General features: G+C 39.6%; 1 protein-coding gene across 1 annotated transcript in view; it reads right to left on the bottom strand.

The window, feature by feature from the left end:
• COL24A1 (collagen type XXIV alpha 1 chain) overlaps positions 1 to 15,504 on the bottom strand; it is a 154,482-nt gene that overhangs the window by 24,521 nt on the left and 114,457 nt on the right. Inside the window, exons 36-46 of the mRNA XM_068952617.1 lie at positions 14,702 to 14,755; positions 13,981 to 14,088; positions 11,207 to 11,260; positions 10,526 to 10,633; positions 9,352 to 9,405; positions 8,532 to 8,585; positions 7,417 to 7,473; positions 5,597 to 5,650; positions 4,907 to 4,960; positions 4,748 to 4,801; positions 1,631 to 1,684 (exon numbers count right to left, since the gene is read on the bottom strand). Of these exons, the coding sequence (XP_068808718.1) occupies positions 1,631 to 1,684; positions 4,748 to 4,801; positions 4,907 to 4,960; positions 5,597 to 5,650; positions 7,417 to 7,473; positions 8,532 to 8,585; positions 9,352 to 9,405; positions 10,526 to 10,633; positions 11,207 to 11,260; positions 13,981 to 14,088; positions 14,702 to 14,755 (705 nt within the window). The remainder of the gene's footprint in view (positions 1 to 1,630; positions 1,685 to 4,747; positions 4,802 to 4,906; positions 4,961 to 5,596; positions 5,651 to 7,416; positions 7,474 to 8,531; positions 8,586 to 9,351; positions 9,406 to 10,525; positions 10,634 to 11,206; positions 11,261 to 13,980; positions 14,089 to 14,701; positions 14,756 to 15,504) is intronic.

The following is a 15,504-nucleotide window of genomic DNA, read 5'->3' as shown; positions in this document are numbered from 1 at the left end:
ACTCACAGAGGGGGCTTTGAGTTAGGATGTTCAGTTTAAAATGCTATTACTTAAACCTCAGACTTGCTGTGCTGTTGGCTCTGAAGAAATCTGGTTGAAACCACAAGGCTGACACCCTGCGTGCCAGGCCTGACCGTGGGGCCGACCCCTCTGCATGCCAGGCCTGGTAGCTGGGTTGGAGTCCTAATTCTTAAACTGAAGCAAGGAAGCAAGGAAACCTGATGAAGAAAGTCTGTTTCATTATCTCTTTGTAAAGAGCAACCATATGCTTTCTCAGCCCTTATTTTACTAGATACTCTATATTGTGCAATTGAAAATGTATACTGTTTATATTTGCATATATCAAAAACATGCACAAATGTCTGATTAGACAAGTTTGTGCTAACCATTGTTATACTTGCGCTGAAAGGTCTCAGATCACTTCCACCAAACGATCAGTGAATTTTTCTTTACAATCCATTTCCCTTTAGGCTGGCATATACTAACTTTAGGAGCTTCAAATTCTGCAATGCATTTCTCTGAAGTTTAAAATATGCTAACTATAGAAAATCTCATTCAAAATAGTATATTTAGCAACAGCCATACAGAATATAAAATGTGTCACCCTAGTCTCATTTCTGACTTCTTGTTCCTGAACAATCTTGCACTTGGGATGTGCTCTGAGATTTTCTTAAGTTCCACTTTTACTGTCTTCTCCTCCTCACTTCCCTCTATGTGCTGCCTTTCTGCCTTTTCCTTCAGTCTGCAGAACTGATACTCTCTCTCCAGTCCTCCAGCGGGGAGAGCCAAGCATTTACAAAAGACATACGGTTTTCTTCTCCTCAAAAGGCTGTTCTTCCACTCTGTCCAGAAGGTACAAGCTCTGCGAAGCAGCTGTATTTCTCTGGTTACCAGCAATGTTTCGATGCGAGCTAGTAAAAGTTATTTATAATATGTGCTTGTGTGGTATTACTTATTAGAGGACTAAAATAGCCTTGATGCATTTCTTTTCTGGTTACGTTTACAGAAGACATACTGCTTCCTGCTCGCTCCTGCTTTCCCCTCAAGGAGAATGGGATGCAGGCTGGCTTCTCTACAATTACTGAACGCAGGAGCAAGGTCAGGGCAAGTGAGAGAAAGTAGTGAAGCTCAGGGGGTCTGTCAGCCCTATCAGTCACGGACACATGGATCCCAGCTTCTGCAGGCTGCAGCTGTTCAAAGAACTGACGGGAGCTGGGAGCAAACAGTAGTTTGGCTCGGGCCAGTGTGACGTGACAACTTCTGCACGCACGAAGAGCCACGCAGACAGATGATCTAATTATGTAACTTGACAAGCGGGGAGCACCTGATTATACATATAGCAGCTGTACTTCTTTTCCATGTTCTGAGTAACTGAGTATAGTTTGATATAATTTAACACAGTTTAAAAAATTATGCTTATTTTCACAGGGGCTCCTTTATACTTAGATAATAAGAATGTACTTTACAGTGAACATAAATTACACCTATATTGACTTTACTGGAACAATGAAAAACGTCCACGGCATAAATAAGACCTTCTGGTACCATCAGCATAGCTTAATTTGATTTTATCGATTACTATTTTCTTGATTCATAAATAGAAGATAAACTGTAGGATTTTGTTACTCACAGGAATTCCAGGTTTCCCTGCCTCACCCATTGCTCCTTTCTTCCCTGTGGGTCCCTAGAAGTTATAAATATTTGTGAATTGACAAATGTCATTAATTCAAATCCCTAAGAAGAGTTGAGAATTGTTCCCCTCTAGCATGAGCGTTCACATTGCCTGGCTTTGGATCAGATCACTTCCATTTCAGGAGACAGCAGAAACTTTCTCTAGAAGGGCATACATTTTCTGGTAGACTTCTATACGTTTTCCCTTTCCTCAAAGGATAATGTGTAGTTTTCAGATCAGTTTGAACAGCAATTGGCATAAAAATTTATTTGCTGCAAATCTGACAATTTCCTCTCTATCAGCCACATCTTTGTAAGGAAGTACACTTTTACCACACTTTCCATATCTTTTAAAAATGAAAATCATGAAAAGCAAGCAATGTAGATGCACTGAATGTGTGTGGAAGAAGGTACTAGAAAACAAGGCTATCACAGAAGGGAACATTCTTTTTTGTCTATAACATACACAAAAGAATATTTACTTTAAACTAGACTTTTTTGCTTGTTTTAAGCTAGAAATCTGTAGTTAAGGACAGGACAACTAAGTGATATTGATAGCAGTTAACATTCTCACACGTGACTTAGTGACGCAGCAGACCAATTACCAACACAGAACAGCTCAGAATGGATCAAAACCACTTCAGAGAATTTCACTTATATTTTTCATGTTTTAGGTTTATTCGTTCCATTTCACTAACTTTAGAAAGCATTCATGAACCACAATGTGTACAGGAATTATATTCTATCTCCCAAGGATACAACCACTCAGATATCAAGGACAAGAATAATAGTTGTTACCATAGATAAAATAAAAAAGTACTTCCAAGATTTTCTGGATTAATTATTTTTAATACCGTTCCGAAAGCAAAAGTTAGAGAATTACTATGCTGCAATATGTTAAAATGACATATTATGTAATAAAGTGAAAAAGCCAAAAATCTTTGTAAGTGTAAGTCTTTTGTAATTAATATATATAATAAAATCAGGAAAATTCTGTTCCATTTCTTAATGCCTTTTTGTTAATAGTTATACAAAAACTTCACAAATCAAAACTGGAACCTACATATTCAAAGCACTTTATACCGTTTTCACTAAAATTTCAGAAGGCATCTAAAATAAACCCAGACAATTCAGCATTGCAGTTAATGGGATTTGCTTTGTAAAGTTTGTTAAGCAGCCCCAGTCATATCGCAGGAGTCCAGACTGTATCACTGTGTTTCTACTATTAACTTTTTTTCATAAAGCTTTAGACAGTTATGGTTTGCTCCAGGCTGAATGTTGAATCCATATTGATAAATGACATTTTTAATTTGAGGGGCATCTGCAACAGAAAGGAAATCTTCTCCATGGGGAGGGCAGAGGAATGACTGATTTTATCCTGTGCTGTGAGCAGTTTGTCAAAGGTAATATATCTGAGCACATGGTGAGTGTACATGCTGACAATGTCTCCACTTGCTATTTCCTTTTTATTGCTCCCCATTCCTAATCTACCATAGATTCTTATATTTACCTAGAAAAAAATGAAATTGTATCAGAGTTGTTTTGTGGAACTCCTCAGAAAAAAAACTAATATCTCATTTACGTGGCAATGGCAACTGATATTACAAGCAATCTTTTAGCCTAAATCTTTTGAAATCTCAAAAGTCAATAAAAGTCATCCTGTGGCAGAATATAAAATATTTTTGGCAACTTTCAACACACCATCAAGATGAACTGTTTTTTCTAAAGGAAAATATTTGCTCTTTGATCTTTTCTTTATAACTTGTTATGTCATTATTCCTCTACCACTCTGCAGCAAATTCCATATTACCAAGTCCACTGAATATTTAGTGAAGCACAGTACCAGGAGGTATTATTTACAGATCAGAGCAGTATAATCCTTGGCATTTTGCAGAGCTAATTTGCCATAAGGAATTCTAGTTAAGGGTATAACTGAATATCAGTCAAATGTTTCCAAAAGAGCCTTTCTTAATGCTTTATATCACTCTGAGGCAAAACCACCTACGTATCAAATACATATTTGCTATCTAAGATCATTATGTAGTTATCCTAATTTTCTGTTTATATTTTTATCCTTCCCAGAGGTATGAAAAGAAAATCCAAACATTGAACTTCAACCTTATATAACAGTAAAACCTAGAACAACTTCCATGGTGCCCTGACATACATTGCCCATACAGGTAATTTATCAAAAATTTCCCATAAGCTTAATATTTGGAAAAAATAGCCTGACCACTTCCAAACAGAATTTAAATCTGGGATCCGATTCTTTTAAGGAAAAGGCAAGATGTCACCCATGGATAATGCCATATAAATGCTGAGACACCACACAAGCATCTCTGCACAGAGTCAAACTGTGCCTCTTCGAGAGGGAATGCAGCATAATCCGTGTGTGTCGATGGCTGACACCAGACGTAACGGTTGCGCGCTCCTGGAAGCGATCACAAACACTGCTGGAGCTCCGGAGAGCACTGGACACTGCACTGTCTCCATCTCAGACTAGGTAACTTGAAAGTATTGCTTAGTCCTTGCTGAATATGCCTTATAAGCTCTTTTTGACTTGAAATTGTAAATACAGCAAAAAGAACTTCCTGTTAACTAGCTAGCCAAAATTCATCCTAAATGTATCAAACAGGAGGAATCTAGATTTGACCTGATTTGAAACCTAGATATTTTTGCTACAGAGGTGCCCAGCAAGCCCAGACATTTCTTAAAACTTAAGAAACGTACTGCAGCAAATCTGTCTAGGGCACCATATTATAGTGGTAGACAATGATACAGATTTAAGCGGGATTCAACTCCAGTGTGCTAGTTCAGGTTCTTAAAGACTTAACAGAACGTGGACTATGAGAACAAGCAGTACAGAGTCCTAGCCTTCCTGTCACACTAGAATATAAAGGTAAACAACATATTATCTTTCAGAACATCAGTCATAAATCATGCTTCATTCTTAAAAGCAGCCTTGTGATTCAAACATTACGCTATCTTATTTTCTAAGGACAGTAAAGGTAGAATTAGAGTAGTAAAAAAAAAAAATAAAAATTCAGTGCAGCTTTTGTTTATTTTTTCTACTTACTTCTGAACCTCTTTCTCCTTTTGGTCCTTGTTTCCCCATTTCACCTGGTTCTCCCTTAGGAAAGAACAAATATTAAATAAAATTTTAAAATCCTTTGAATGAAGATGAAAACGAATTTTCAACAGCAAACAGAGAATCTTCACTGTCTCAAACACTTACTGGAGGCCCTTGCTGTCCAATAGGTCCTCTAAGCCCTGGAAGACCTGTATGACCCTGGGAAGCAGAAAATATAACATATTACAATACAGATAACTCAGATATGTCAAGCTCAATAAGGTGCAAATTTCCTTCTGAGGCCTGTCTTGGGAGGGGCTGAGTGGCCCCAGCTTCCATGACTTAAACTTTATAAAAGGATGCTCATGTACCCTGAGACCAGACCTTGGGTAGCCTTTCTTCTTTCAATCCCCTACTCAAAACTTACTGCAAGAGAGACTTATATATGGTTTAAACATTTCTGCCCCACTGTGAGCACAGATCATATTTAGTTCATTGATTTATTGCCATGCCTGGTCTGTACTGTCTGTGTAACTCAAACAGGAAACTTTGTATCAAGGACTGAGTCTTTTATATTGCAGCAAATAAACATCATAGGTAATTAGGATGAGGTTATCATCCATTTCCTTAAGACTGTGTAGGATAATGAATAATTGTTGGGATGAGATCTATAAAACCATAACGCTTAAATTTCAAAGAAAAATCATAACTGATCAGCTCAGTGGGATATCAGCAGGTGCATCTCTGTGCACCCTTTTGAGAGAACACCCGATACTTCTTGTACACTTGTACTCTACATACATGTATAGAACACCAGGTTCCAATAAAAAGAAGTGAAAAGTAAGAGGTAATTACCTTGTAGCCCTCATCACCAGGTTCTCCCCTATCTCCACGTTCACCACTAGGACCCTGCAGAGAAATCCAAAGAGCACAATTTAGCAGCTGAATGTACTACTGCAGTGTAGTGAAGACAGAAAGCTGGGATTTCTCTGAAAACAGACTGACCATCCAGCCTGAATCAAGGATTAAAGTTAGCTTGTCTAAAAGAGTAAACACGAATTATTTCTAAACAAAATGCATTACAGTCAGACATGAGACACTGTCTAAAATATTTTGTAACTGAAGACCAGAGGCTAAAAGATAGACCTTATATGGCCATGAATTAAATAAGAATATCAACCGTAGTAGAATTTCTCCAAGTTTACACTCTCCTATATGAGAACAAAATTAAAAATCTCCATGGATAAATGAAGAGACTTTGTTCGGAAGGCAGAAGAGGAATACTCTTTCATTATGATTTCCATAAAGGAACATATGGAAAACGAGGTCCTTTTTTCGAAATGACTTGCTATACGCAAGAACCTGCTTTAGTTTTGAAGTTTGCTCTAATGAAAAAGCATTCTCATTCCCTCAGCACGCCTGCCCGGGAGGCATAAGGTGTGAGACCCGTGCAGGAGCTGAGGGAGTGGCATGACTCTTATGAGTCCTGCAGCTGTTCCAGCTGCAGTTAGACACCTACTGGCTCTACTTTAGGAAAAGCTCATTACTCTAATTCCATAAGAAATGGGATTTCTCCTGGGAATTTTAACTCTCATTGCAGCAAATGGACCAAATCTCAGTCACAAAGAAAACAATGGGGCAGGGAATCATGCCCAGAGAAAGTAAGGATGGCCAAGACTTGCCAGTAGACAGACATCCAGCCTCTTTCACCTTAGTTAGGACAATTAATAAGGAATTGCCTTTTCTCATCCTGTGTCGGAAGTAAAAGCACATCATGAAAAACTAGCCTGGGATCACTAATTGTAGTCTATCTTTATAGTTCACAGATTAATAGATTAGTCATAACTATTACACATCCACCAAGAGACACTATTATCCAACCGCTCCCATACTCTCCAAGGTTTCTGTAGCCTCGTGGCATGTTTCCTATAGGGAATCCACAAGATGGCAAGGCCCTGCTTGCAACTCTTCATCAGTTGGCAGGGCAGAGCCAGCCCAGCTATGACAGGAGTAGCTGGGTTCTCTTCTCTCATGCATTTCTATAATGAAGAAATGTGGCCCAGACTCTCCCTTCGGTTACATTGGAGTCTTATAGTCCTGCTTTTTGGGGAGATGAGGTATAAAGATTAAGGGCAGTCTGAAGAGAAATAGGCTGTACAAGCATTACTTTTGGCACAGTCAAAGCCTGAACATGAATCATTTTTTGCAAGATTTTGGGATGGTAGTTATTTTTTGGACATGTTCCTAATTGCTGCTGAGAAATACTCCACATATGAACTTAGCAAACAAATGGTTACAAAATGCAGCTCCTTCTCTCGAAGCTAAATTAGCTTTGCAGAATAATGGAAGCAGTCAAAACATATTTCTGGTTAGTAAAGCAATTAGGTATAATGTAGAATAAACACAGAGGGTAAAATTCTGTTCTGAGTTGTGCTGCTCTAAAACACAGGCTAATGGCATTAGTGTAATTAAACACAAGACACATACTCTTAAGCAGGAAGGAGCACATGACCGTGCATTTTTCAGAGAGGGATTATTGATTTAAGGACCCTTGCTCTACATTTTTGTACAAGTGAGTGCTGACTCCCGGGACAGTGATATAAGTTTCAGAAACGGCCTGCGTTGTCTCTTGTCTTGAGGCACTAATAGAATTTTTTTGAGAAAGAAAGACCTACTGGTTCACCTATGGGCCCAAGTGGTCCAAAAACTGTATTGTCTTCGCCTGGGTAACCCTGAAATAAAAGATAAGTATTAAAACATTTGCTTGAAAATTCAACATTGCCTGCAATGCATATATGTTCAGCTGTAGATAATAAACCCACAGGGTGTATTGCATATTTGCTAATAGTGAATATGATGCTTACAGCTTTAATACAGTGAAGACTCCTTTTTAACATGCACAATCATTCTAAGAAACACATTTAGGACTAAAAAATTAAATATATGCTCTGTTCTCAAAGCCATCTATAAAATAAGTCTTTGATAAAATGTCCATGTAATCATTTTTTTATTTAATGGAGAAAAGGAGAAACAGGGTATTTGACAAGAAGAAAAATAAAATTTCTTCCATTGTTTTAAGAAATATAGCAAGCTGGACCTCTAGCTCCCAGTGTTCAGTTATTGTTTCTGAAAATTGCCTCAGAAGTTATTTACAAAATCCCCACTAGTTTCCTATTTTCAGTCTTCACAGCAAATCTGGCTCTAATATAAGAGCACGCTTCTCCATCAGGCGCAGATCCAATAAACTAATCTCCATGAAGGGATCCCTGTACCTGCTTGGGGCTGCACAGACTTCAGTAGGCATACAAATCTATTTGCAGAATTTAGGCCTTAAAAGAATAATAATGAATTTAATACTAAAATAGCAGCACTGGGGCAACATCCTGCAAATAGTTCATATTAAGCATAGACTTCTGTCCACCACAGTTGGACTTTCAGTAAGACATGTGGGAACACTCCCAGGCTTAAAGTTATGTGAACACTTTGATGATTCCATATTGGTTATTTCTGTCAACCCAGCCGAGGTCAGTGGCGCTACCTGATAGGATAGAACGTGTTTTTACAATGGGTACTTTGAATTTTAAAACATGAAACATTTCTACTGCATAATTCAGAACTTTGCCTCCTAATGATCCATTTCTACAGGCTTATATTTCATATACTCTCACAATACCAATAAAAGTTGAAACAGTGACTTTTGCCACATGCTGTGGAAAACAGTGAACATGAAGTAACATTCCCTCCGTTTACGATCACTAGAACTGTAGGAAAGCATAATTTATCTCCATACCTTCTCTCCTTTGGGTCCTGGGGGCCCGGGGGGCCCTGGAAGACCCTGGTGACCCTGAAGAAGCAAACAAAACAACAATTAATTTCAAAACAATTAATTAATTAACAAAATAGCTAATTTCAAACCTCCTTTTACGTGCTTGTATCCTAATAATGTTAAATAGTGATGTGCCATAGAATTAATGGACCCAGCTAGAACACTTATTGAATACAGGAAGAGCCCTGGCCACACAGGGAAACCAAAGGTCTCAGCAGGCCTCGATGCAGGTGAGGCAAGTATAGGGCCCCAGATGGAAGTTCCTGTTTGGAACAGAGATGTGGCAGCCCAGCCTGTACGAGTAGGACTCCATCCATCCATGACGGTCATCAGAGAACAAGAATTATTTTTCAATAAAAGCCACAATATATTTATGTCCTTCAACTATCCTCATTCAATCAGTAAGGTGATAGTTCTGTTACTGAAAGGAAAACTCTCTGGCCAAGCAGTAAGCAGAGGTTGTCTGCTGAGCTTTCTTTTTAATGACTGTCTGTGGTAGTTTTATGGGAACTTTTCTTAACAAATAGTGGGATGCATTGGACAAATAAGGGTTTCAAAGGCGAAAAACAACTGCTAGTGAACTCACATGGAACAGTCACTGTTGACAAAGGCTAACATTTCCGAGCAGGCAATCAGGTATCACACCAATTTATGTGAGTATCTGACACTCTAAGATAAACGTGTATTCTGGATATCACAGACCTTCTATGATATATGAAGTTATTTAGAGTACCACAGAATTACTTAGGGATGTGTGTGTACACGAATTCAGTAAAAAACTCACCCCATAACCTGGAATTCCTGGCTCTCCTTCAGGTCCCATTACTCCTAGACGTCCCTGTTAAATGCAATAATCAGTGACAGAAAAATGACTTTGCTTTTAAAATGTTCCAACAAGGCATACTTTTAATGAAGTCATCAGTTAAAAAAAACTTGAGAAATGTTGAGATTTTAGAACCGCATATTACTTCTTTGTTTCCATCTTTATTTGGTAAAGAATACTGGGCTTTTTCTCCGTTCCATAGAATGGATGGTCAAAATTTTCAGTCCTAACTTTACAACCCCAGTGCATAATTAGGATCAAGGAGGAAAATACCTGAACTTTCAGAGGTGCTGAGGAACTCTATTTATAAAAATTAAGTATGCCAAGAGAAGTTGAGTGTGCTCCTCACCTTAGGAAGCTGGGTGTGAGCTCTCCTACTTGAAAACACTGCTTGAAAATATCTAATGGTAGCTGCTTTACTTCTACACTTCATGCATACAGGGATATGATGCTGCACTTGGTGGCTGTGGGACGGGGCCCTGGGGTGGCAAAGATGGGCAGGTCACCTCACTGGTGTGGAGGCTGCGTGCACCTGCATTTCCGCTATCACATGGCTGAAGTGAGCTCAGGGAGTCCAATGAGAAGGGCTTTGCATGGAGTTCATAAAGTTAACGGCAAAGCACTTAATTCAGTTAACTTAACAGATCAGACTCCCATTCAGTGCTCCTCCAGCAGTCTTTATTGGAAATGCTTTGTTTCAGTCATGACTAAGGCTTACTTCATGTGACAGCAAAAGACATCTTTTCTATTCTCAAACGAGACAGTTTTAAGAAACAGCCGAATCAGTGGGGTTATATCTGGACTGCAGGGCACGCGTATGCTCTGACATCCTGCTTTCCAGATCTGGGACCTGACCAGAACATGAGATGATGCACTGCAGGCCCTTGCACCCAAGTTTCTGTCTGGGGAGGTGCATGGGTCTCATTCCAACAAGGAAGGGGCCATGGCATGCACCTGGATCGGGGGCTAGGAAGGACTCCTAGATCCTACAGTTGAAACATTGCCTACATCTCCAGCTGCCTCCAAGAAATATTTATACATGCTACAGCTGTGACCTCCCTTCTTTCCATGGAGAGATGCAATGCTGCTGAACCATAAACATGTGAGCTCTTAAATAACCATATGTGATACAAACCAAAGGACCTCGAGTTCCTCTTGCACCTTTAGGACCAGTTTCTCCAGGCTGGCCAAAGTCACCAGCAGGTCCAATTTCTCCAGGGGGCCCAAGCTGTCCCTTTTCCCCCTGTTGGTGTTATTGTATTAAAAATAGTAAGAGATTGATACAAATTTTTCAAATATGGTTTATGTCTTACCAAACTGTGTTAACAGCATTATTTAAGTAATCGTAATACTCTTATTATGTCATTTGCTGTAGTTCGTAGCCTGTTTGCACCCAGAACTCTTCAGCGAAGAAAACTGTGCTAAAGCCACTCTATTTATTTTTGGCTTTAGCCAAAGCTTAACATTTTTGGATTGCAGCAGAAACTGTTCTGAGTTGCAAAATCGCATCCTGATCCAAATTTAAATTTCCTCAGGCCCCAAATGTTCTTGACTGCTGAACCATGACAATTCCAATTGCTATGGCTAGCTAGAAGAAAAATTGGCTTGAAGTGTGACATAAAACAGGGACAGACTTGGTTCATTTTATGACTATACTGCAGCATGAAACTATCAACACATATAATAAAGTCTCCTGATGTCTTTTAGGGCGCTGCCTGGCATTCATCAGTGTCAAGGGATTGACTAGAATTATTTTGTAATGTAAATTCAAGTATCAGATAAAAGGAAGGGAACTAGAGAAAATGAAAAATATTACCTTCCTCCCTAGACGACCTCTCTGACCCGGATGTCCCGGTATTCCTTCTGGACCCTGTACGTTTATTAGGAAGAGAAAACACAAACGATTGAAAGAGGCCCTGGAACATGTTTAAGCTATGCTTCCAACTGGATAACCTGAGCAGACTTCCGTAATGCAGAGAGGTAGGTAGAAAAAAATCTCATTAACTATGACTGTAAGCAAGTTAGTAGGACTGTTTCAAGTTACAGCAGAAAAAGGTGGGCAAGAATCAGGGATAACTTATCAAACTAGTGAAAACACACTGAAAACAGGGGAAAAAACATAAATCTTGTCCAGAGAGAAAAAGTTAATTTAGCAATGAAACTGCATCAAGATAAACACTGAACTTAGAGAATCTGATACGCAACAAGAGGAAAACTAAGAGAACCTTGAGGTGTCATGTGTGAAGAGCAGAGCCTTGGCACAATTCACTGCAGAGGAGAGGCCTAAATTGGAAAGTGCTGGTGCCCACTGCTGCCAGTCTCCCAGTGACCAGGAATTTGGGTGTGCAACCCACAGCTGAGGGGATGCCGTGGGGCCACAGCCCTGCTGCCCTCCAGGCCGCTTCACAAACCGCCCTTCCTAAAGGTATGCGAGTGTTCAGGGCTCACCAGTTTCAATTACTCAAAAGCTCTCTGAAGGCGAGGAGGTAATTTAGCTTCAGGTTTTGGAGAAAAAGAGATACACCTCGTGTTTTGGCGCTATTGTGGTGATTAGCCAGGATATATATATAGTTTAAACTGATGTAAAGTTCATTTGTTGTTTTGTAAGCCTCTTCTGTTTAGGGAAAAGGTAACATTCTCCTCAACCTCAGTAAAACCTTCAAACTATTGATTATAGGAAACTAATTTCCTCATTCAGACTGTGATCTGCATCCCTGGAATGAGGTCAACCAAAAGCGTGATCTGAATGCTTCCAGATGCTGGGGAGGATGAGCAGGGAGAGAGGCAGCTCCGCAGCTGCCTCTGGGACGTGTGGAACAGAAACGTGAGAAATGCCCCACTAACCACATCCTCACAAACATTGAATCACTGTACCAGCCCCTCTCACTCAGCCACAGCAGCACTCATGGTGCTGTTTACTCTACTAAAGTATAACTACATACAATATAGATATGACAGGCCTGAGTTGTTTTATGATAATTTCAATGTATGAAACATGCCAGCTTCTTCAGAACTGCCATACAACCAAAAAGAATGTCAGGGTGATATTATTATATCAGAAGCTAAAGCTGCCCCTTAGCACTGTGACTGAGTGTGATAAAATGTCATAAAAATAGACTTCATAGACAGATTTTAGGTGCTAGGCTCAATGCCAGAACAAATAAACTAACTGATGCAACAATGTCAACTGCGGATCCCAATGCTTATTTACTGTTTTATCTATGCATGCATGCTGTCCTCTCTGTCCATCGGCAACCTCTGTTTCAGTTATCTAGTGTAACTGGTGTTCTCATGATGTTTCTTTAACTCCTTTCACGGAGGCACCAAAATGAAGTTAAAGAATAAATGTCTTTCAAGAACAATATAGAATCATGAAATTCTTCCTTTCTCCTTACTTTTTGCAGTATATGCCTCATCACAGGGGAAGGACAAGGTAAGAAGAGAGGGTCCACCAGGGACATGGCCTTGCACCATAGCACAGAACTATCAACTGAAGTAATGCTGCCCAGCACAACAGACCCTCATTTTTGGAAATCTGTTCCAGGCTGAGACGGACAGCATCCCCTAACATTGTCTTTACAACATCTTGGTAGGAGGGCAGGAAGACCACTGTTAGGCAAGACAGGCAGTTCTCTGGTAGCCTGGGACAAGGAATCAGCAACAGGTTTTGTCTGGATTATCCTATACCTATCATGGGATACTGGCTTTAAGTCACTTTTGACCTGCTTTGTACTCCTGACCAGGAGGAGCCCTATAAACCAAACCAATGCTTTAAGAAATCCCGTGCTGTGGCTGTCCGTGTTGCAGTTGTTTTGTAGATAAATAAATCTCAGTGTTTAGAATATCGTTTTTTCTATAAGCGCTGTTTTAAACTTTTCTTTTGTTATTAACTTTTATTAAAAGGACCAAGAGCTAAACATGTATATGGTAATAATGTAAAACACAAATGTGGGGTAATAACACAGAATCTTAGACTGGAGTCAAATCTCTTATGCTCTAAGGTCTAAACCTTCGTAATTTACAAAGTTTCTCAAAATGACACTTCTTTGCCTCAAGGAACTTTTAATCTAAATTAAAAACTAGATAGCCCTGGGATACTAAACAAAACCGTGAGAAGGCAAAGACGCAAAACAATGAAAGATCTTACTGCACAATTTATAACAGTATATGTATCTGTCCAATTTCTTAGAGTGTTTTTAAAAGTTAAAGAATGATTTAATACTTTGAGATTGCTGACAGCCTCCAAACGAAGGTAAGGATAGAGACTAATGACAGAAGGTTATCTGGAGAGGACAGAAATGAAGTGAGAGGGTCCAAGTTGTGTGGTGTATGCCCCTGGGTGACAAGTGAGAAGGAATCAATATCTGCTAGGACATCCCACATTTAAGATAGGGAGACCATTAATCTTTTCTCTCTACCAAACCTGAAAAGCTGAACAGTATAGAAAGTGGAAGCGAGCTAATTTAAAAATAGCTATCTCTATTTGCAAGAGAAGAACAGAAATTAATAAAGAAGAGAAATATAAGCAAAATTAAAAACAACAACAAAAACATATAAATAGAAAATCCAGTTCATCCTGAAATCACTTACAGGAACACCCATTATGCCAGGCTCACCAGGCAGACCTGTAATTCCTGGTATTCCCATCTCTCCTTTTTCACCACTTTCTCCAAGGTGCCCCTGGTCTCCAGGGTCTCCCTAAACAAATCAGAAGAAGTTTTATCAAGATGCTACAGAATTACTTACTATTGAGAAAAAGTGTTACACATGAATTTGCCGGATCTCCAGGTCAGATAGAAGCTCACTAAAACTAATAGGAATCTTTTCAGCTTCAGATCAGGTTCCAGGTTAGCATAAAGTCCTTTTTATCTCATTTGTACAGTCCTACAGATTTGTGCACTCTCTCCTATAGCAAGATTTTGGCTCAGCCATCTCCAACTGCCTAAGGATGCCCTCTGTGACATACCCTGCCCTGGTGCCTGCAGCAGTCCCCAACCAGCCTTGATCTGACATAGGGAATCGCTTTGGGCTTGTTGTCTCCAGCATGATGGGCGCCATGGAAAGAAGCTGTACTTAGTTCTCCAGCTTGTGTTTGCTCTCTCAAGCTGCACAACTTTGCAGTTCTTGCAGGGTAGGTATGTGCCTAAAAAGCACAGCAAAGCCCACCCATAGTCTCCTGTTAGAGCCTCCTATGTAAAACTATGTGCACTTAACTGGGCTCTGTTGAGCTTGTGAAATGCAGAAGGGAAAAAACAGATTTGGGTTCTTAAACTAATGACTGCTTTACATTTGCTATAAAAACTGAACATACCTTTGGGCCATCTTTTCCTTGGACACCATCTTCTCCTGGAGGTCCCGGTTCACCCTTACAGAAAGGGGCAATTGAAAATGAAATCAAAATTACTGCCACTGTCTAAACTTCTCCAGATAGAAGTGTTGCCTTGGAAGAACTAAGGCTGTTTGGTTTTACACATACTCATCATGTTTTTGGATTTTCTGAACTTTGAAAAACTTCTATGCTGCTGTGATAGTTTACTTTATTTGTTTCCATTTTTCAGTGATTTACAGTGACAACGTCACAGTGCTGTGAATCTGGAATGCATGAATGTAAAAGACGATCAGCATTAGAAAAACCTGAGGCAATAGTATGGCCATATAACGCTGTAGATATGGATAGCGGCACAGAGTGGCTTCAGTGTATAACATGTAATTACAGTAGCCTCAAAAATATACCTATACTCTCCTGAAACGTCAATGTTCATGTGGATAACTGTCATATTGGTACATTTAGGACTCAATTGAGGGCCAATTCATCACTTATCAACAGTAACCACACCATACTATTTTAGATATCAGAATATTTGCCTTTCTCAGGGTCTGCTTTTCAAAGATGCTGGCCACCTGTAGTTTTGGACCGCAGACAGCGAAGAAGAAAATAGCAGCTGCTAACTACTAGTAACATGATATTGCAGACCAGAGCGTCCACTGTGGACCGCTACCAGGAGCTACTCTTCTCCAAGGACAGGCAAAATCATGCAGTCCACCTTGCTAGAGACTTAAGCATCCTGGAAAAAAAAATCCATCACTAGAATTTTAAAACTTCAAAAGCAAGCA

Source organism: Struthio camelus, chromosome 8 (assembly GCF_040807025.1).
Source record: "Struthio camelus isolate bStrCam1 chromosome 8, bStrCam1.hap1, whole genome shotgun sequence".
In the NCBI taxonomy this organism is placed as follows: domain Eukaryota; kingdom Metazoa; phylum Chordata; class Aves; order Struthioniformes; family Struthionidae; genus Struthio; species Struthio camelus.
The sequence above is the reverse complement of the archived record's forward strand: the minus strand, read 5'-3'. Positions and strand labels throughout refer to the sequence as shown.